Raw genomic sequence first — 23,486 nt, forward strand, 5'->3', positions numbered from 1 at the left:
GACCAATAAAAAGACAGAGATCTCACTCAGGCTGCATCACACAGGAGCAGAAAAACACAGCTGGCTCTGAGGTGTAAAGGAAAGTCCTCTCGTCGTCAGCATCTGTTAAAGTGACGTCAGAGCAAACCCGGTGTTCAGTTAAAACAAATAAAGGTTGTTTTCATCGGTTGGTCCGGTTTATTTTCACGGCTTTGAGAGCTGTCTGTTGGAGCAGGGAAGCTGCTGTCGGCCACACAAACACTGAGGTTCAAAGACGGCCTGCCATGTAAAGAGCAGAGTGCACTAAAGAGGGAACAACAGGACGATGTGTCTGTGGCTTTAAGGCAAAGACAGTGGTTTAGATTTAGGGTTAGGAATCACCAGCGCCCCACTGACGCGATGTAACAACACTTAAAGAGGAACTAAAACCCCAAACCCTTTTATAAACACGTATTTATAAGAGTATTAAGTAGTGCTGTTAATCAATGTGGGTCTTGATCCAGCAGTTCAGTAGAAAGTATTAAAATCCATCAAATTGTGTTAAAAATGTGCGTAGAGACTGCTCTCTACAGGTTGAAACCAGTAACTGCAATTACATTTTTTGAACAGCTGACCGGGTACACAGGGGACGTATTTGGTGCACACGTTCATCATCGGACTCTATAAATCCATTACACCCCGCTCTATAGACCAGGAGGAGTGAAGTGGAGCAGGAGAACAGCACAGCCTGATACTGACTGTGACTTTAGTGGTTGGATCATTCTGTTAGCATGGATTGATTTAGTGTTTATGTGAGAGTTTCCAAATTTTATGAAGATAGTTTTTAGTTCCTGGCGGAACTTTGGTTGTTAGATTTTTCCAATTGAAGCTAGCTGCTAACTTTAGCTGTAGGTTAGCTTAAGCTCGTAGTGTATCCAGTACGGTTCAGCTGTGTTACTTCCCCGGCTGTAAGCACTTCCTGTCTGTGACAGACTCTGGGTGCAGCTCTCAATCAATCAATCTTTATTTGTATAGCGCCAAATCACAACAAACGTCACCTCAAGACGATTTTACAAACAGAGCAGGTCTAGACCACTCTATGTCAAATTATGAACAGAGACCCAACACCAAGACAGGATAAGACTCAGTCTGACCCCACCTTAATCCACCATGAGCATTGCACCTCACAGTATTTAGCTAGTTACAGCAGAGAGGACAAACTTCCTTTAACAGGCAGAAACCTCGAGCAGAACCAGACTCATGTTAGACAGACATCTGCTGAGACAGAGTTGGGTCTGAAAAGAGGGATAGAGGAGAATAAGAGAGAGAGGGAGCGGTGATAGTAATACAATGATCATCTCTCGCAAAATAACAACAACAGCAAGCTCTTCACATATTACTCTGCGGTGGTTCAGACAGAACATCAGATGGAGATATTTCCTTATTAATAAACTTCCTCTGTTCAATCAATCAATCTTTATTTGTATAGTGCCAAATCACAACAAACGTTATCTCAAGACGCTTTTACAAACATAGGAGGTCTAGACCACTCTATGTCAAATTATGAACAGAGACCCAACACCAAGACAGGATAAGACTCAGTCTGACCCCACCTTAATCCATCATGAGCATTGCACCTCACAGTATTTAGCTAGTTACAGCGGAGAGGACAAACTTCCTTTAACAGGCAGAAACCTCGAGCAGAACCAGACTCATGTTAGACAGACATCATGCCTCGACTGAGTTGGGTCTGGAAAGACAGATAGAGGGGAGTAAGAGAGAGAGGTGATAGTGATGAGACTAGTCGTAGAAGTTGTTGCCGCTGGAGTCCAGCACGTCCGTATCAGCTGGAGTCTGGAACGTCCACAGCAGGAGGACGTCTACGGCAGCTCAGAGGAACCTACGAGACAAGGGAGCTCAGGGACTCCAGAAAGGTCTATGGTTAGTAACTTTAATGGGACAGGCAGAGTTAAAGTAAGTGATGAGGGGGTTGGGGGGAAGAGGGTGAGCTAGGATCCCAGTGTGTCAGTGTGCCAGTTCCCCCGGCAGTCTAGGCCTATAGCAGCATGACAAAAGCTGGTCCAAGCCTGATCCAGCTCTAACTATAAGCTTTATCAAAAAGGAAAGTTTGAAGCCTACTCTTAAAAGTGGAGAGGGTGTCTGCCTCCCGGACCCTGACTGGTAGATGATTCCAAAGGAGAGGGGCCTGATAACTGAAGGTTCTACCTCCCATACTACTTTTAGAGATTTTAGGTACAACTAGCAAGCCTGCATGTTGGGAGCGTAGAGTTCTAGAGGGGTAATAGGGCACTATGAGCTCTTTAAGATACGAGGGTGTCTGATTTTTAAGGGCTTTGTAGGTTAAAAGAAGGTTTTTAATTCTATTCTACATTTTATTGAGAGTCAGTGTAGAGAAGCTAACACTGGAGAGATGTGCTCCCTCTTCCTGGTTCTAGTCAGGACTCGAGCTGCAGCGTTTTGAACTAGCTGAAGAATCTTTAGAGACTTATTGGGGCAGCCTGATAAGAGGGAGTTACAGTAATCTAACCTGGAGGTAACAAATGCATGGACTAGTTTTTCTGCGTCGCTCTGAGATAGGAAGTGTCTAATTTTAGAAATATTGCACAAGTGAAAATAGGCTGACCTTGAGATTTGCTGAATTTGGGAGTTGAAGGATGTTGATTTGTCTGTGGACTCAGAGAGACTGAGGGGACTGACTCAGAGTTATATCAATAGTCAAAAATATTTAGGGCTTTGGGAAACATTCTGGGCTTGAGCTCTCAGCCAAGCTCTACTGATATCTGTGTATGTGACTGTGTGACCAGTGTTGCCAACCCTCAGTGAGGAAAGTAGCTATTGGCTGTCATCAATTAATTTGCATAATTGTAATTGTAATGGACGCTGCAGGAGAGATGTGTAACGTTGAGGGGGAGACAAAAAGAGAGTGAAAAACACCCTAAATATGTTTAGAACTACACTTAGGAGCATACAAGAAATCAAAGTCAAACAAATTACATTTTTCAACCAGAACATTTTCTACATGTTTATTGTCTACTATCTATATTAACTATCTAATGGACCAAAAACATGTCAGTCTCCAAAAGTCTCCATTAAAACCAGAAAAAGTCTCTAGATGTTTTGCTAGTCGCTTTTTTGAAAGAGTTGCTAGAGCGGTCTGAAAACTCGCTAAATATAGAGACAAAGTTGCTAAGTTGGCAACACTGTGTATGACGCTGCAGCTGATAGTAACGGCATGAAGAAGTGAGTGGGCCTTTTTTAAAATCCAGGGTAGATGCATTTCATGTAAACTGCATTGTAGTTACTCTGTAAGTCATATTTATGTGATTTTGAACATTTTGCAGTAAACTGAGAAACCAGATATTGTGACATTTTGATTTCTGATCTTAATTTAGCTTCACATTATATCCCTGAAGTAAGACCTGATCTAAACCCTTATTATCTGATCAGAGTTAATGCGTAGTCTTTTCATCCCACCTCAGTGATTTTAGTCCCTCAATGAATGGTGCACACAGACTGACCGACACTGTGCTAACCCTGTAATAAAGGCTGCAGACACCTGACACACTCAACTGTGATACAGTCTAACTCAGCTGGAGGCAAACCCTCATGGACCACTGTGTCACTACAGGACAGGTCTGTCCCGGTGTGACTGTCGTGTACTGCTCAAGTCAGTGTTTGCTGGTTTTTCTGCAGAGTTGATTTAGCATTAGCGTTCCCCTCATTGGCTAATGCTAACTCGAGATGGCATGGAGTGAGGTGAGCTCTCGTGTACGTTGATTGTGTTTTGTTGCACACTAAAACATCAGAAATAATCCTCCTCTTTGACTGAAACAGAGACAGTCCTCTCATGTCTCTCTGTCGTGTGCCAACTTCAACTTCTCACTGACACCAGCAGAAAAAAACACAACAGCACCATCAAGTGGACTGAACCAGTAACTGATTCTACTTCTCTCCAGTACCTAGGACTTCATTTGCAATCAACATGGTTTATAAAATCAATACTTGGCAGTAGGGAAGCAAAACAACATGCAACATATTGTGATACTGTGATGGGTTTGTTTGGATTTAGCAGATATGTGATTTTAAATCATTTCTACAGCTGAACGCCTTTAAAATCATCTGCTGGACATGAAATCTGGGATCTGAAGAACATTAAGTCTACAAACCGACAAATGATTCTCTGATCCATGCACACTTTAAGGTGCTTTGTGACCACAGGAGCCAGGGTCTAAATTTAGTTCTGGGTAGTTTATCTCCCCTGGAGAAGCCCCTGCTTTGGAGGTAGTACTTTCCAGAGGTCAAGGAACTATGGGGGGCGGGGCTTGCGAGCTGCACATTTCTGATTTGTCCGGTAGAGTTTTCACTGGACCTGTTAAAAGACTGTGATTTCAAGCTGCAGTATTTATTTCTCATTAAACTTCCAACCTGCATATTTTGAGATGGAGAGTGTCAAGAGTCATTGAACTTTCCATAACCGTGAGTGTCTGCTTCAAACCAAGCGGCAACCTCCGGTCTCAAAATATGAAGCCCATGCGTAAGTGTTAAAAACTGCAGTTCATCGAGCGTCCACTAGAGGCTGGCTGCAGAAACACCAGAAACCACATACACACCCATTCAAAGAAGACGATCATTACAGCAGAAATAAACATGTTTACAGCCTGGTTCAAAAAACGGTTAAGTCTACGTAGCTCATTTCTTTATCAGCACACACTGTACGGGGGGGGGTTTCTATTGCGACAGTTCAGAAGATATTAAGATGAAGAGTTTTGCCCAAATAAGGACATGACTGTCTTGATTGACCAGCAGGAACACTGTAGCTGTTAGCAAGGAGGCTCAAACCCCGCCTCTTTACCTCACACGAGCTCGAATGGCTTCAAAACAGCGCTCAGGAACAGATGGGTGACGTCACGGAGACTATGTCCATTTATTATACAGTCTATTCTTCAAACCCACACCAGCATCCGTGACGCTGTGGACTAGATCCACCCGAGGACTGGACCCATAAACAAGATGGTGAATATGGGTGTGTTTAGCAGACAGCAGACAGCAGACATGTGACGTCAGTCTTGCAGCTCTATCAGCCAGGTCACTTCTGTGCATGTCTTTGCTGCACTAGCACAATATGTCAGTATTTTAGACCAGGGGTTCCCAAAGTGTGGGTCTGGATCCCCTGGGGGGTTGCGAGACAAAAATGGGGGGTCATGAGATGTCTTAGAGAATTTATTTTTAAAGTTATCTAAAAATAGTACATTTTACCCATTATAGTAAAAAATATCAACAAAAATAGATGCTAAACTTGAAATAAAACCTTGAACATATAGAATGTAATGAGTTTTCTCCCTTTCTGTGTTTCCAGATGACTCCTAAGTTTAGTGTTAGTGAACAGTTCATTATCAAAAGCATCAGTAGCAGCAGGTTCATTCATAACAGCACAGGAAACACAGACACATGCTCATATAGGTAGGCTCATTTTCTGCAGACCAGCTAAATGAAGACACATTAAATCACTATGAGGGACAGTGGGGGTCACGAGTGTTTGGTACCTGTATTTTGGGGGTCACGGGTTGAAAAGTTTGGGAACCCCTGCCACAGACTGTATGAATTACGGAGGTAGTATCCACGACATCATCCATCTGTTTCTGAAGCGGTGTTTTGAAGCCAATTGTCGCCAGCAGCCATATTGGAAATGTTGAACTCAACCTAAGCTCTGTCAAGCTAGTGTGACTGCCATGCTGAACGTGTCTGAGTGGTAGATTCCCTGCAGTGTTTTTATTCCTCCCTCCGTCCACAATAACATCACACACATCTGTGATTCTCTTGATTTCTCTTTCTTTCATTAGTTTTGATTTGTTCGTTCTTTTTTGTATGTGTGTGTACTTTTCAAAAGAAGAAGCTGTGATTCTCTTGATTTAGCAGCTTGTAACAGTAGTCTTCTCTCAGCCCACCGTGAATGCGTCTCTCCCGGTGTTATGGTTTTAAAAGTGACCCTGTAAACTGGAGACCTTCAGCTGAACGTGTCAGTGTTTGTGGAGTTTACACAGCTGTTGAAACACAGAGGGAGTTCCTGGGAATGCAAACTAGTTTAGTTTTTATTAAGATTTCAAAATATCCTCATCAGATATTTAATGATGGTCTAAAGACGTTTATGAGGGATGCATCCGGCTGAAAGTCTCCAGTTAACAGGGTTGCTGTTTCAACCAAAACACCGGTCGATCTCAGCAGGTTAATTCATAATGGCACAGGAAACACAGACACATGCTCATATAGGTAGGCTCATTTTCTGCAGACCAGCTAAATGAAGCCACGTTAAATCACTTTGAGGGACAGTGGGGGTCACGAGTGTTTGGTACCTGTATTTTGGGGGTCGCGGGCCTAAAAGTTTGGGAACCCCTGCCATAGACTGTATGAATAATGGAGGTAGTATCCGTGACGTCATCCATCTGTTTCTGAAGCAATGTCTTGAACCCAATCGTCGGCAGCAGCCATATTGGAAATGTTGAACTCAACCTAACCTCTGGCTGTTTCTGAAACGGCCTGCTCCATACTACTTACTAATGATGTAGGCAGTAGGTATTGCCTACTACATACTGCGTTTGAATTTAGTATGTAGTATGACTGTTCTGTCCGATCTGTCATGCAGCATGCTGAGCCAGACTTCGCTGGATTTCTGGTTTCGGAAAGCGGACGTAAACGACGGCGAAGCCGATAAATAAAAAGCTTCTTTAGCATCCATTTATGATTTAAAAAGTTAGGAAGTGGTTTATATGTAATTTGATAACTTTCACAGCACCCAAAAACGGATTTCCTCCCGTCAAAAAATGAGGAAAAAGAAAAAGCAGAACGAGCGCTGTGCATTATGGGAAACAGTACGTGAGGCAGACTGGTCCGATGCATACTGAGATATTTTCCCGAATCAGTAGACATCCGGGGAGTTTTGGCTTACTGCAGATTTTGCTCTTGTTCACATACTACTTACTACATACTGAATTTTGGACATATCAGTACGTACTGCTAGTATAGTAGGCAATTTTGGAAACAGCCTTTGTCAAGCTAGTGTGACGTAAAGAGGCGGGCCTTTAGCCTCCTAGCCAACAGCTACAGTGTTCCCTCCTGTCAATCAAGTCAGCTGTGCCTCTCATAATTGAAAACTTGTAATCTCAATATCTTCAAAATTGCTGCGTTATGAACAAGTTCACCCCTCGAACAGTGTGTGCCGATCGTGAAATGAGCTATCCAGACTACACTTGTTTCTGAACCAGGCTGTAAACATGTTTATTTCTGCTGTAAAGATCGTCTTCTTTGAATTGGTGTGTATGTGGTTTCTGGTACTTTCAGAGCCAGCCTCAAGTGGATCCTTGTTGAACTGCAGATTTTCTCACTTGCGCACTGGCCTCATATTTTTAGACCGGAGGTTGCTGCTTGGTCGGTGCCTGTCGAGACACTTTTATGGCTTCACAATGGGCAGAAATGAAGATACCTACAGCCATGTAACCCACCCTGTGTTTTTTTGGATTACAACATACTTATAAGGGTTTAGAATCAAGATGTGACCACGAGATCTGTGAAGAGTAGGAGGTAGGGAAGCCGACGTGGAGACACTTAAAGTGGTTTTATTTAAAGGGACAGAGAAAGCTTGATAAACAATACAAACATGCCCCTAAAGAAGGGCTGTGATCACAGCTGCTGTCATTCAGATATCAAGGAGCTCTGTTAGGAATAGCTTGTTTTTATTTTAGGAGACAAATTCCATGTTTGTACATGATGACAGACTGTGTTTCAGAAACAGAGTGAGGGAGCTACAAGTTACAAAGATCAGAAGCAAAGTCACATGGTCGGTGTTTCAATGAGTCAAACTGTGAACACGAATTTAAATGAACACCAGGATTAAATCAGTGCCTCGTTTTTATTATTCAATACAAAAACACCTCTGTATTGATGCCCGCCCACCTCATCCAACCCCCCCCCCAGTGCTCATCCACCCCAACCTTCACCACAACAACTAAACAAAGTCACACAGACAACACTAGATCCACACAGCTACAAGTTAATGTCATTACAAAACAATCCCAGGCTTTTTACAAAACTGGTTAGCCAACACCTTGAACGTGATCCAACAGGAACATCAGAAAGGAATGATTATGTTCTCTTGATGGCGTCGTCGATTTCTGAGATCTGATCCTTCAGTTGGTTCCACTGCTCAGGATTCAGAGAGATGCCTGCAAGACAAAGTCTATTAAACATCTGCATCTCCTGTTACTGACGTCACATCATGATATCAAAGGATAATACCTTTCTTCCCAGGCTTCATCTCCTGGTCCGGGTTCATCCAGTACTCTCTGATGTCGATCAGGACTTTGCCCTTAAAGTCTCGGACGCTGACATATCTCATCTTCCCAATCTGGAGAGGAAACAAAACTGGTCACTGGACTTTTCTCCCCGAGTGGATTATTTTATAACCTCACTGATCAGGTCTTCAGAGGATAAGACAGCTGTATCCTCAAAACACATGATGAGGGGAGGAGGAGGGGGATCCACATTGTTCATCTTTATATATTTGATCTTTATGGTGTCAGGTCACATATCTGGGTTTCCACTAAGCGTCCTGCTTCTGTCCGGTTTCCACTGTTAAAAGTTTGGAAAAGTCCTTCTGTTGGGGTACCATGTGTAATTATCTAGACACACAGCAGTCCATCCACTGGTTCAAGAAGGACAGTCACGTCCTGTGTGACAGCGGTAATAATGGACAAACCTAAAAAGCCTGATATTTAATATCATGTGAAAGTTAAACACGTTTTTCAACCCCGAAACTAGGGACTTTACCCCTGAGCTAGCTGTGTTTGGACCAGTGGACCCAGGGTCTAAATTTAGTTCAAGGGTAGTTAATATCCCCCCTAAAAAGCCCCTGTTGGGGCAGTAGTACTTTTCAAAGGTCCCAGGACTTTCGGGGGCGGGGCCTGCAATGCTGAACATGTCTGATTGGTAGATTAACCGCAGTGTTTTTATTCCTCCCTCCGTCCACAATAACATCACACACATCTGTGATTCTCTTGATTTCTCTTTCTTTCATTAGTTTTTATTTGTTCTATCTTTTTTGTATGTGTGTGTACTTTTCAAAAGAAGAAGCTGTGATTCTCTTGATTTAGCAGCTTGTAACAGTAGTCTTCTCTCAGCCCACCGTGAATGCATCTCTCCCGGTGTTCCGGTTTTAAAAGTGACCCTGTAAACTGGAGACCTTCAGCTGAACGTGTCAGTGTTTGTGGAGTTTACACAGCTGTTGAAACACAGAGGGAGTTCCTGGGAATGCAAACTAGTTTAGTTTTTATTAAGATTTCAAAATATCCTCATCAGATATTTAATGATGGTCTAAAGACGTTTATGAGGGATACATCCGGCTGAGAGTCTCCAGTTAACAGGGTCGCTGTTTGAACCAAAACACCGGCCGATCTCTGCCACGGCTTTTTGAGTTCAAAAGGATTTTAAAGCCGCGTTGAAACGTCTTTGCTACTCGTGCTTATCTCCTCTCACGTGTTGATTCAGTGAATCCATCTGTGATGAATGGCATTCCTCTTTGTTTTACTGCCCTCTACTGGTCTGGTGGTGTAGTGCATTTACTTTTGTTTTCTCCATACGTCACTGGCCTGATTTGCACAATCTACCCAGGACAAAGCAGCAGGTTAATTCATAATGGCACAGGAAACACAGACACATGCTCATATAGGTAGGGTCATTTTCTGCAGACCAGCTAAATGAAGACACGTTAAATCACTTTGAGGGACAGTGGGGGTCACGAGTGTTTGGTACCTGTATTTTGGGGGTCGCGGGCCTAAAAGTTTGGGAACCCCTGCCATAGACTGTATGAATAATGGAGGTAGTATCCGTGACGTCATCCATCTGTTTCTGAAGCAATGTCTTGAACCCAATCGTCGGCAGCAGCCATATTGGAAATGTTGAACTCAACCTAACCTCTGGCTGTTTCCGAAACGGCCTGCTACATACTACTTACTAATGTAGTAGTCAGTAGGTATTGCCTACTACATACTGCGTTTGAATTTAGTCTGTAGTATGACTGTTCTGTCCGATCTGTCATGCAGCATGCTGAGCCAGACTTCGCTGGATTTCTGGTTTCGGAAAGCGGACGTAAACGACGGCGAAGCTGATAAATAAAAAGCTTATTTAGCATCCATTTATGATTTCAAAAGTTAGGAAGTGGTTTATATGTAATTTGATAACTTTCACAGCACCTAAAAACGGATTCCCCCCGTCAAAAAATGAGGACAAAGAAAAAGCAGAACGAGTGCTGTGCATTATGGGAAACAGTACGCGAGGCAGACTGGTCCGATGCATGCTGAGATATTTTCCCGTATCAGTAGACATCCGGGGAGTTTTGGCTTACTGCAGATTTTGCTCTTGTTCACATACTACTTACTACATACTGAATTTTGGACATATCAGTACGTACTGCTAGTATAGTAGGCGATTTTGGAAACAGCCTCTGTCAAGCTAGTGTGATGTAAAGAGGCGGGCCTTTAGCCTCCTAGCTAACAGCTACAGTGTTCCCTCCTGTCAATCAAGTCAGCTGTGCCTCTCATAATTGAAAACCCGTAATCTCAATATCTTCAAAATTGCTGCGTTATGAACAAGTTCACCCCTCGTACAGTGTGTGCTGATAGAGAAATGATCTATCCAGACTACACTTGTTTCTGAACCAGGCTGTAAACATGTTTATTTCTGCTGTAAAGATCGTCTTCTTTGAATTGGTGTGTATGTGGTTTCTGGTACTTTCGGAGCCAGCCTCAAGTGGATCCTTGTTGAACTGCAGATTTTCTCACTTGCGCACTGGCCTCATATTTTTAGACCGGAGGTTGCTGCTTGGTCGGTGCCTGTCGAGACACTTTTATGGCTTCACAATGGGCAGAAATGAAGATACCTACAGCCATGTAACCCACCCTGTGTTTTTTTTGGATTACAACATACTTATAAGGGTTTAGAATCAAGATGTGACCACGAGATCTGTGAAGAGTAGGAGGTAGGGAAGCCGACGTGGAGACACTTAAAGTGGTTTTATTTAAAGGGACAGAGAAAGCTTGATAAACAATACAAACATGCCCCTAAAGAAGGGCTGTGATCACAGCTGCTGTCATTCAGATATCAAGGAGCTCTGTTAGGAATAGCTTGTTTTTATTTTAGGAGACAAATTCCATGTTTGTACATGATGACAGACTGTGTTTCAGAAACAGAGTGAGGGAGCTACAAGTTACAAAGATCAGAAGCAAAGTCACATGGTCGGTGTTTCAATGAGTCAAACTGTGAACACGAATTTAAATGAACACCAGGATTAAATCAGTGCCTCGTTTTTATTATTCAATACAAAAACACCTCTGTATTGATGCCCGCCCACCTCATCCAACCCCCCCCCAGTGCTCATCCACCCCAACCTTCACCACAACAACTAAACAAAGTCACACAGACAACACTAGATCCACACAGCTACAAGTTAATGTCATTACAAAACAATCCCAGGCTTTTTACAAAACTGGTTAGCCAACACCTTGAACGTGATCCAACAGGAACATCAGAAAGGAATGATTATGTTCTCTTGATGGCGTCGTCGATTTCTGAGATCTGATCCTTCAGTTGGTTCCACTGCTCAGGATTCAGAGAGATGCCTGCAAGACAAAGTCTATTAAACATCTGCATCTCCTGTTACTGACGTCACATCATGATATCAAAGGATAATACCTTTCTTCCCAGGCTTCATCTCCTGGTCCGGGTTCATCCAGTACTCTCTGATGTCGATCAGGACTTTGCCCTTAAAGTCTCGGACGCTGACATATCTCATCTTCCCAATCTGGAGAGGAAACAAAACTGGTCACTGGACTTTTCTCCCCGAGTGGATTATTTTATAACCTCACTTATCAGGTCTTCAGAGGATAAGACAGCTGTATCCTCAAAACACATGATGAGGGGAGGAGGAGGGGGATCCACATTGTTCATCTTTATATATTTGATCTTTATGGTGTCAGGTCACATATCTGGGTTTCCACTAAGCGTCCTGCTTCTGTCCGGTTTCCACTGTTAAAAGTTTGGAAAAGTACCGACATAACTGATCTTCACCAAAATGATGTTTTGGCATCCTTCTGTTGGGGTACCATGTGTAATTATCTAGACACACAGCAGTCCATCCACTGGTTCAAGAAGGACAGTCACGTTCTGTGTGACAGCGGTGATCACGGACAAACTTAAAAAGCCTGATATTTAATATCACGTGAAAGTTAAACGCGTTTTTCAACCCCGAAACTAGGGACTTTACCCCTGAGCTAGCTGTGTTTGGACCGGAGGACCCAGGGTCTAAATTTAGTTCAGGGGTAGTTAATCTCCGCCCTAAAAAGCCCCTGTTGGGGCGGTAGTACTTTTCAAAAGTCCCAGGACTTTCGGGGGCGGGGCCTGCAATGCTGAGCGTGTCTGATTGGTAGATTAACTGCAGTGTTTTTATTCCTCCCTCCGTCCACAATAACATCACACACATCTGTGATTCTCTTGATTTCTCTTTCTTTCATTAGTTTTTATTTGTTCTATCTTTTTTGTATGTGTGTGTACTTTTCAAAAGAAGAAGCTGTGATTCTCTTGATTTAGCAGCTTGTAACAGTAGTCTTCTGTCAGCCCACCGTGAATGCGTCTCTCCCGGTGTTACGGTTTTAAAAGTGACCCTGTAAACTGGAGACCTTCAGCTGAACGTGTCAGTGTTTGTGGAGTTTACACAGCTGTTGAAACACAGAGGGAGTTCCTGGGAATGCAAACTAGTTTAGTTTTTATTAAGATTTCAAAATATCCTCATCAGATATTTAATGATGGTCTAAAGACGTTTATGAGGGATGCATCCGGCTGAAACTCTCCAGTTAACAGGGTCGCTGTTTAAACCAAAACACCGGTCGATCTCTGCGATCACGGCTTTTTGAGTTCAAAAGGATTTTAAAGGCGTGTTGAAACGTCTTTGCTACTCGCGCTTATCTCCTCTCACGTGTTGATTCATTGAATCCATCTGTGATGAAATATAGCACCATCTAAAACAGACCAGCTGAGTCTCTTCATGCTAACAGGCTAACTGTTGTGTTGCTCATAATGATACCTGCCTGTCCGTCTGCTTCTATGGTGTCATCTGTGATGAATGGTATTCCTCTTTGTTTTACTGCCCTCTACTGGTCTGGTGGTGTAGTGCATTTACTTTTTTTTCCTCCATACGTCACTGCCCTGATTTGCACAATCTACCCGGGACTTCAGCCCGTGGTCCAAACACAGACCACAATGGGGGCACAGGAACCTTTTAGTTTGGGGGAAAGTAGTTCTGGGGGCTAAAAGACCCGGAACTCTTGGTGGAAATGCACCTTTAGTTCCTGGGAGAGTAGATCCTGGTTCTTCTGGTTGAAAAGCACCTTTTGATCAGGATGTGTCCTTCAACTAAAGATGTTCATCTTAAGTCAAGTAGACGGTTGACGGCAGACTCAGTGCGTCTTTATATTCTTTTTTTTATGCAGGCCCAGAATGATGACACCTCTTTACAGAACTATACAGGTGATCAGTTTAATGAGTGACCCTGTGAACTCGCCTGCGTCAATGACCTTGTCTTGCAGGTATCAGATTAACACCTCTGTGTAAGTCATTATCTGTGTGATATCTGTGGTGGAGGAGATGACCGTGTTCACCTGCAGGACTCTAAGTTGAACGCCTGAGGTCTCCACTCTCGGAGCACGTTGACTGTTCTACCTGGAGCTCACCTGGAACATGTTGTCTTCTCCGTTCCCGCTGCCCTTTGACGAGCCTCCGGGCTTGGAGCTCTCTCCGCTCTTTGGTTTCTTGGCCGGCTTCTCTGGGGCTGCCTTCCTTTTCTTTGCCTGGAACAACACACGAGTACTTTATGAACATTCTCCCTCCCTGAGCACGTATACGAGATTACTTCCACAGGGTTTCACAGCACACACAGATTGTCTGTTCATCTGAAATGCAACGTGACAAAGAACACACCAACCTTTGACTCCACTTCGCTGTCAGAGTCGCTCCCAGAGGCAGAGGACAGGATTTCCTTTGATTTTGGCATTCTGCTGAGACAGAGACACAATCCCAGACAACTTTACAATGAGCATTTCAAAACTATAGGACATATACAGGGTCAGATTTAATCTGGACTCCCTTCACTGACAGTGTGGCGTCTATTATACTCTCATATGAGGGGACATTTGTTACAGCTTTATTGTTATTGAATTTAAAGATCACTATTTGGTTCCAGCTGTGATTATTGTATGAGTCAGATTAAGGATGGGCATTTCAATCCAAAATACAATTTGATAATCATTGGCATCTTTTCGACGATTATTCAAATAATCTGCACGCGCACGCACACACGCACACACACACACACACACACACACACACACACACACACACACACACACACACACACACACACTTCAGAGTTTGGATAGCATTTATATAGTTTGGAGAGTTTAGAGAGACGGAGGCGTGTATTGTGTTCCAAGCATAGCCTGTATAAAATATGGACGTAGTATCCGTGACGTCACCCATCTGTTTCTGAAGCTGTTTTGAGGCCAATCGTCGGCGGCAGCCATATTGCTTCTGTTGAGCGATTGTGACATTAAGAGGCGGGCTTTGAGCCTCCTAGCCAACAGCTACAGTGTTCCCGCCTGTCAATCAAGTCAGCTGGGCCTGTCATTGGAAGACTCTTAATCAGAAATATCTTCGAAATTGCTAAATTCACCCCGTACAGTGTGTGCCAATCAAGAAATGAGCTATCCAGACTACACTTGTTTTTTGAACCAGGCTGTAAACATGTTTATTTCTGCTGTAAAGATCGTCTCTTTGAATTGGTGTGTATGTGGTTTCTGGTACTTCCGGAGCCAGCCTCTAGTGGACACTCGAGGAACTGCAGTTTTTACCACTTACGCATTGGACTCATATTGACGGAGGTTGCTGCTTGGTTCTAAGTGATTATTAATCACAGGGCTCAAGACTAGTAAGAATTTCATCTGATCACGTTCATGCGAGTGCATTAAAGCTCCCTCTAACACACGCACTGTATTAGACATTGTGGTTGAAAGTTGCTCTATTTTTCACTGGTGTAGTCAGTGTCCTCCACCTGCACTCTCTCCTGTTCTAAAAAGCGTGCGTGTGTACGCTGCGCAGCGTACAAAGACAGACAGAACTTCAGACAAGCGTTTCACTATTTCCACAAATGAAGCGGTCTATCGCTGATTACTTTAAAAAACTAAATAAGGAGAGAGAGGAGGAGGAGGAGGCTGGTGGAGAGGGAGAGCCGGAAAAAGGTACCAAATCAGACTGTGGTCAAGCCAGTCTGCACTTCTGAAACGATAGTAAAGCCAGCCTCCACTGTATTCTGTTGTGTGTGTTTAGAACAAGCATTACGGTAACAGCACGGAAACACAGATTTTACATTTTCTGACTAAATGACGATTTTAGATCATTTCAAAGTGAGAATATTTTAAAAATCCCAGTTTCCACTGACTAATTTCAGTTCTGACCAATAGTGGAAAACCTCATAATGTAGTCCTGTCAATCACTCTCGATCTGATGTGTCATTTCAAAATAAGAGACACTTGAAGTTTGAAAAAAAAGTGATAAATCTGGATATTTTCAAAGTGAGATTATTTTTAAAATCCCAGTTTCCACTGACCAATTTCAGTTCAGACTGATAGTGGGCAGCCTCATGATGTAATCCTGCCATTCACAAGAAGATCTGATGTGTCATTTCAGAATAAAAGACACTTGAAATGTAGCATAATTGCAATAATTTTGAAAATGTTATATATTTTCAAAGAATTTTTTTTTTAATCCCAGTTTCCACTGACTAATTTCATTTCAGACTGATAGCAGTAACAATAACAGCAGTCTGTGAGAGAGGCTTCTCAACACAAAACAGAATGAAGTCAGATGTTAGGGAAAGTCTGCACACTGACACTGTGGAGGACCTCATCCGAATCAGTGCTGAGGGGCCAGAATTGATGGATTATAATGCCAGGCAGGATGTTAAACTGTGGTTCTCCCAGGAAGAGGGTTAGGAGGCCCCACTATAAGAGCTGGCCCCTCTGAGTTGAATTGCAGGGATGAAGCAATGCTGATATTAAGTTAAAGTTATGCTGCTACGTTAGTTTAAGTACAGCCTTTATGAAAAGTATAAAAACTGACTACATGTAAACACGTTGCTATGCTTTACTTTTATTTGAAAACCTTTTTATTATGTCTTCTTTTAAAAATGATATAAAGGAAATGACCTGTTCTGTCAGCCACTGCTTGTTGCAGACAAACTTCATATTCACAGTCAAATATCAGAACTCAACTCACTGTCAATCTTTACTTCATACAAAACTACGGTATGCCAATTAAGACAACTATTCATCAGCATGCATGGTCATGCTGTACCCCCCAAAAAAGGGTGCGACCAAATCATGTGCTGTGCGACCAACTCTGAAAGTTTTTCACCCAGTGGAAAAGTTAGTGTAGAGCCCTGAATCACTGTGCTTATTTTACATGTATTGTCCACTTGATGGCCCAGTAGAGCAAATGGAGCACCATGAAGCTTCAGCCCATGAGTGAACCAATTGGATGGAAAGCCTCAATGCTTCACGAAGCTTCATCTCACCATCACTACTATGAACCCAGAACACAGTGTTCTTATAAAGAGTACTATTTGTATTCACATGATGGTAAAACTCAGGATGTGATGACGCAGTGAGTCCCATATGAGGAACATTTGTTAAAGCTGTAATGTTTTTTAATTTAATATAAATATGTGACTCCAGCTGTGATCATTGAGTGTCTCTTTTTAGCCCCTCCCTCATGATTATTCAATCAAATAATAATAGTGTATTCAAAAAGCTCAGTGTTACAGAGCAGTGCATGTACCTGCAGTGCACAGCTTTCAATCACGTGCACAGTAAATCACCTCAGATCAGAGTGGTGTGTGTGTGTGTGTGTGCATGTGTGTGTGTGTGTGTGTGTGTGTCTGTCTGTCTGATGCATGTCTCCATTTTGGATGTTAGCAGCTCAGAGTCTCGCTCCACGCTCAGAGAGGGCCTCTTAGTTAGCGCTCCTCTCCTCCTGTGTTTGTTTACATCAGGGTTATTTACATAATAAACACATGTGTCTTCACCTTCAGAGCATTATGAACACTAGGTGATCATTATTGATCCTCTCAGCGCCTCACGCTGGATCAATCCGTCATGAAGTATCACAGTCTGATCGAGTCATCTGATTCATGTATTCATCATTAAGATCTTTAACATGATGCCCTGTTGTCAGACACGTGTTAGCTGGATGTAATGAAAACACTCAGATCATTTGCATGCACGGCCCTGAGCTAGCATGCTACATGCTAAGTGGGTAGCTTAGCATCTTCGACTAACGCTAGCAGGCTAACACGTTATATTATGTGTTAGAGCCGGTGAAACAAACTCTCCCTGTAGGGTCAGATCAGACCTCTCCTCTGTCACTGCAGCGTTTAACCCAACCTGTAATATCTTCAGATGTATCATTGAATGCTTACATGATCAGATGTGATGGAGCAGATCTCTCAGGAAGCGGGTCACTTCTTCTTCTACGGTTTTAATGGCGGCGAACAAACAATACATATAAGCAGCAGCGCCACCTGCAGCAGGAGATTAACGGAGAAAAACAATACAACACACCAAAATCAATAAATACATAAATAAAAAGAACTCCCTCTATAAACACTGAGAGGAGTTTATCATCTTTTTTTGAATGTGGAAAAAAAAACAAAGGAGCTGTTAATTAATTTCAGGAGGGCTTGCAACCAGGGGTGTTGCCAGGAATTAAATTCAAGGATTCAAGTTTTTTTATTGTCATACCAACACAAGCTGTCGCATGATATGGAACAAATGTTAGATTTTCAGGTCACGTATAAAGCCACAAAGAACACACAATTACAAAGGAAGAAAACAGTAATAAATGTGAAAATATAAATATTGTGCATGGACTAATTGAGTTGTTATGTAATAGTGCAATTGAATGTGCAAATGTACAATGTGCAAGTTATGAGGTAATAATAATAATAATAATACATTTTATTTATAAAAGCGCTTTAAAAGGTTCTCCAAGCGCTTTACAGGAAAATACAATTATACAATAGGAAAGCAAAAGGAAAACAGTGCAAAAAGCAAAGAAAAGCAAGGCAGCAAAATAAAACAAAACAAGAAAAAAATCAATCAATTCTAGTTTAAAAGCCTTTGTGAATAGGTGTGTTTTGAGTCCGGATTTGAATTTGGTGAGTGAGGGAGAGAATCTGAGGTGTTGGGGGAGAGAGTTCCAGAGGGTGGGGGCAGCGACAGAGAAGGCCCTGTCCCCCCAGGTTCGGTGCTTGGGTTTGGTGAGAGGGGTGAGGAGGTTGGCGTTGGTGGAGCGGAGGTTGCGGGAGGGATTATATGGCTGCAGAAGGTCGGTGAGGTAGGAGGGAGCTAGGTTATGGAGGGCTTTATAGGTGATGAGGAGGATCTTGTACTGTATTCTGAAGGGGATGGGAAGCCAATGGAGGTTCTGGAGGACTGGGGTGATGTGGTCTCTGGAGCGGGTATGAGTGAGGAGGCGTGCAGCTGAGTTTTGTATGTATTGTAATTTGTTGAGGAGGGTGTTGGGTGTACCGTAGAGGATGCTATTGCAGTAATTGAGTCTTGAGGTGATGAAGGCGTGGATGAGAGTTTCAGCTGCTGTGAAGGAAAGGGAGGGGCTGAGACGGGCGATGTTTTTGAGGTGGAAGAAAGCAGTTTTTGAAATATTGTTAATGTGTTGTTGAAAGTTAAGTGACTGATCAAAAATGATACCAAGGTTACGGATGTGGGTGGATGCTGAAACAGTGGATTTATCAATAGTGAGTGAGAAGTCTGGGCAGGTGGAAGTGAGGGATAGTCCGTTGTGTACTGTTCGTATAGGAGTCTGTATGACTAAAAGTGGCCGTGACTAAGATAAGACAAGATAATCCTTTATTCATCCCAGAACGGGGAAATTCACAAAGTTACAGCAGCAAACAAGAAGGTACAGTACAAGAATTCCAACAAGAATATATATATATTAAAAAAAAAATGTCCATCAGAGACGACAGCTTGGCCATGATTCTCCTGTCAGCCACCACCTCCACAGGGTCCAGGACTGAGCTGGCCTTCTTCACCAGTTAGTTCAGAGCACCAACAGAGTTCAGCAGTCTTACGGCCTCAGGAAAGAAGCTGTTCTGCTCTTGATGCTCCTCAGCCTCCTGCCTGAGGGGAGAGGGGCAAACATTGTGTTTGCAGGGTGGGAGGTGTCCTTCATGATGCCAGAGGCCCTTTTCCTGCATCTGTTGGTGTAAATGTCTGTGGTTGGTTGTAAGCTGTTCCCTACAATCCTCTGTGCAATTCTACAATTCTACAATTCTGGGCCCCCTAAAAAAATATTTCAGTGGGCCCCATCACCACAGCCAACCCTACAAAATATAACATTGCTGCTATAATACTGGTTTATTTGCATTAAACAAAAATATATGCTTAAAACTATCCTGGTTCACTCACTCAAATCTAAGCTACATATCAATATTATTATTTTTACAATTCCTCCAAATGTAACCTCACAATATTGACCTTCAGACTGTCCACCTCTTTAAACAAGACTATTTGAAGCCAAGTGACTTGTTGAATACCAACAAGGGGGCATTCTTTGGTATAATCTGACCTCATGAAGTCAAATAAAACTCTAAAAACTACAGTTTACTTTCAATCAGATTCATTTTTACCCGTTTAGTGAAGCGTTTCTTTCTGCATTGTAAGCTGTTTAAATCACACTAATAGCCCATTGTATATGCGTTTTTAATGTATTAATCACGCATCCACATTGATTGATCAAGGCTTTATTTTGCACTGTCAAGCTGGTGAGAAGCAGTATTTCGTTTCACTGATTATGGAAATATGAAAGGAAATGACCATAAAGTGAATCTTGAATCTTGAATCTTGAATCTTGAAATCTTGAGCAGGTGTGACAGGTATGAGTGTTTTTAGACCTTTCTGCTCAGGGACCACCAGTGGTTGACAAAGTCCACGTCTTCATGACTGAAGTCAGAGTGTAGATCCTCCCGGTCAAACATTCCTCCAATACAAGTGAAAGTTGTTCAGTCAGATTCTGACTTGAGTTAAAGTCCTGGAGTACTTTCTTTTAAAATTACTGAAGTATTCAAAGTACTTTTAAAAATATCTCTAAACATATTTTCACAAAGCATGAGGTCAGTCAAGAATGCATGGGTGAACATTCTGCTCCGTTCTGTTTCTCTAGAAAACATGATTTCATCTCTAAAAAGTCTACCATGAAATACAGTTGCATGTGAACCTGTCATAATGTGCTCTGACCTTCATCTAAGCCCCAACAATAGACAAACACAGTCTACTTAAACTAATACCACAAAACAATGTGTTCATGTTTTTATTGAGCACACCATGTAAACATTCACAGTGCAGGGTGGAGAAAGTATGTGAACCAACCTGAGGCTAAGGACTTCTCTAAGAGCTCATTTGAGTCTGAAGTCTGCCTACCTGGAGTCCAATCAATAAGAAGAGATGGTTGGTGTTGGTTAAAGCTGACCTGCGCTATAAAAAACACACACCAGTTTTGAGTCTGCTATTCTCAAGAAGCATTGCCTGATATGAACCATGCCAACCATCTCTGGCACGTATGCTAACATCTCTGTTGAAGAATCTACGATACGTTAAACACTGAACAAGAATGGAGTTCATGGGAGGACACCACAGAGGAAGACACTGCTGTCCAAAAACATTACTGCTGCATGTTAAAGTTTTCTAAAGAGCACCTGGATGTTCTACAGCACTACTGAATAATATTCTGTGGACAGATGAAACCAAAGTAGAGTTGTTTGGAAGGAACACACAACACTATGTGTGGAGAAATAAAGGTGCAGCACACCAACATCAAAACCACATCCCAACTCTGAGGTGTGGTGAAGAGGGCTTCAGGATTTGGGGCTGCTTTGCTGCCATGGGGTCTGGACAGATCGCTAACATTGACTGAAAAATGAATTCCCAAGTTTATCAGGACATTTTGCAGGAGAACTTAAGGCCATCGATCTATCAACTGATGCTCAACAGAAGATGGGGGATGCAACAGGACAATGACCTGAAGCACAGAAGTAAACCAACACCAGAATGGCTTCAACAGATGAAAACCAGACCTCAACCAGATTGAGATGCTGTGGCATGACCTCAAGATTTACACGAGACATCCCAAGAATATTCCTGAACTGAATCAGTTTTGTAAAGAGTAATGGTCCAACATCCCCCTGAGCGATGTGCAGGTCTGATCTGGTCTACAGGAAAGGTTTGGTTGAGGCTTTTGCTGCCAAAGGAGGGTGAACCAGTTATTAAACCCAAGTGTTGTATGACTATCAGAAAACTAGATTAGTCACAGAGGGGAATACAGGGATCTTTCTGACGCGCTGACTCCAAGGGAGGAAACATGAAGCCATTACTGCAATTTGAGTGTTTTATTTAACCTACTTGATAAACATAAATTCAAACATATATTTCATGGAGGTAGGCTTGCAGAATTTGACTATGTGGTGGTAAGAAGTTTCAGCGGTCAACAGAAATAGCAGCACCCTGCCTCCTCTCTCCCTGCACCAGGCAAAAACAGATTCACAGGCAGTGCAGGTGCTATTCATTAGGCAATCAGTGACACACACACACACTCACACAGACCCACACAGACAGACCCACACAGACACACCCACACACACACACACGCACCCACCCACACAGACACACCCACACTCCAAGTGAAAAGTGGGAAACCTTTCCCTGCCTCTACACCAAGGGTTCACATACTTTATCCACCCTGCACTGTGAATGTTTACATGGTGTGGTCAATAAAAACATGAACACATCAACTTATTTTGTGGTATTAGTTGAAGCAGACTGTGCTTGTCTATTGTTGGGACTCAGATGAAGATCAGAACACATTTATGCAGAAATCAGGTAACTCCAAAGGGTTCACAGACTTTTTCTTGCAACTGTATAAACTAAGTTACTACAAGCACAGACAAGTTTACAATGTTCCTCTGGAATCAAAGCAGTGTGTTAGCTCCAGACCTCCACATGCTTTCTCAGGTTAGATGCTGATGTTTTGGAGGCTGTGATGAAGTTTGTGTGGTAAACAGATCAGAGATTTACAACAATACAAACAATCATTCTTTATTTCAAAACCTCAAACCTGGGTTTAAAATATGGCCGTGGTGCTCGGGTAGAGAATCAGAATTCAGTAGTTGCATTTTAACATAATTTGGTTGAAGTTGAACTTAGCACGCCTGAAAGACTCTGAACACACTGGAAGTTGTTTTAAAATAACACACTTAAAACAGATCAGGTACACTTTAGATCAACTTCTCTTTCACCTGGTTTGGTTTATAAGATGTACTCACAGAATGAGAGAAGAGCAGATTCTTCAGACTGTCTTTGAGTACAGTCATGGCCAAAAGTTTTGAGAATGACAGAAATATTACATTTTCACAAAGTCTGCTGCTTCAGGGTTTGTAGGTGTTTTTGTCAGATGTTTCTATGGTATAATGAAATACAATTAGAAGCATTTCATAAGTATTAAAAGCTTTTATTGAGAATTACACAGAATTCATGCAATAAGTCAATATTTGCAGTGTTGACCCTTCTTTTTCAAGACCTCTGCAATTCTCCCTGGCATGCTGTCAATCAACTTCTGGACCAAATCCTGACTGATGGCAGTCCATTCTTGCATAATCAATGCTTGGAGTTTGTCAGAATTTGTGGGTTTTTGATTGTCCACCCGCCTCTTGAGGATTGACCACAAGTTCTCAATGGGATTAAGATCTGGGGAGTTTCCTGGCCAAGGGCCCAAAATCTTAATGTTTTGTTCCCCGAGCCATTTTGTTATGACTTTTGCTTTATGGCAAGGTGCTCCATCATGCTGGAAAAGGCATTCTTCATCACCAAACTGCCCTTGGATGGTTGGGAGAAGTTGCTCTCGGAGGACGTTCTGGTACCATTCTTTATTCATGGCTGTGTTTTTAGGTTGACTGAGGTGCAATCTTACTCGCTGCTATAAACTTCCCTGTTAGGCCCTTTTTGTGCAATGCAATGATGGCTGCACGTGTTTCCTTGCAGGTAACCATGGCTAACAGATGAGGAACAATGGTGTCATGCACCATCTTCCTTTTAAAGTGTCCAGTCACTCAATCATGACAGATTGATCGCCAGCTTTGTCCTCATCAACACCCACACCTGTGTTAATGTGTGTGACACCTGTGTGTCATTGAAATGACGTTAGCTGGTCCTTTTGTGGCAGGGCTGAAATGCAGTGGAAATGTGTTTTTGGTGATAAAGTTCATTTTCAAGGCAAAGAGGGACTTTGCAATTAATTGCAGTTGAGCTGATCACTCCTCATAACATTCTGGAGTATATGCA

At 42.6% G+C, this 23,486-nt stretch overlaps 1 protein-coding gene across 2 annotated transcripts; it reads right to left on the reverse strand.

Moving 5' to 3' along the window:
* Nucleotides 1–11,024: 11,024 nt before the first annotated feature.
* Nucleotides 11,025–17,661, reverse strand: sub1b (SUB1 regulator of transcription b). 2 transcript variants are annotated; one of them, XM_034692908.1, is made up of 5 exons: nucleotides 17,552–17,661; nucleotides 14,003–14,072; nucleotides 13,752–13,868; nucleotides 11,719–11,827; nucleotides 11,025–11,645 (listed from the first exon to the last, which is right to left on the reverse strand). In XM_034692908.1, the coding sequence occupies exons 2-5, from the start codon at nucleotides 14,069–14,071 to the stop codon at nucleotides 11,566–11,568; spliced, it is 375 nt and encodes a 124-aa protein (XP_034548799.1). In that variant the 5' UTR covers nucleotide 14,072; nucleotides 17,552–17,661; the 3' UTR covers nucleotides 11,025–11,565. The 2 variants fall into 2 exon arrangements, with proteins under 2 accessions (XP_034548799.1, XP_034548800.1); XM_034692909.1 differs by having other exon boundaries at nucleotides 14,003–14,075; nucleotides 17,552–17,643.
* Nucleotides 17,662–23,486: the final 5,825 nt, after the last annotated feature.

This window comes from Notolabrus celidotus, chromosome 9 (genome assembly GCF_009762535.1).
Source record: "Notolabrus celidotus isolate fNotCel1 chromosome 9, fNotCel1.pri, whole genome shotgun sequence".
NCBI classification, from domain to species: Eukaryota; Metazoa; Chordata; class Actinopteri; order Labriformes; family Labridae; genus Notolabrus; species Notolabrus celidotus.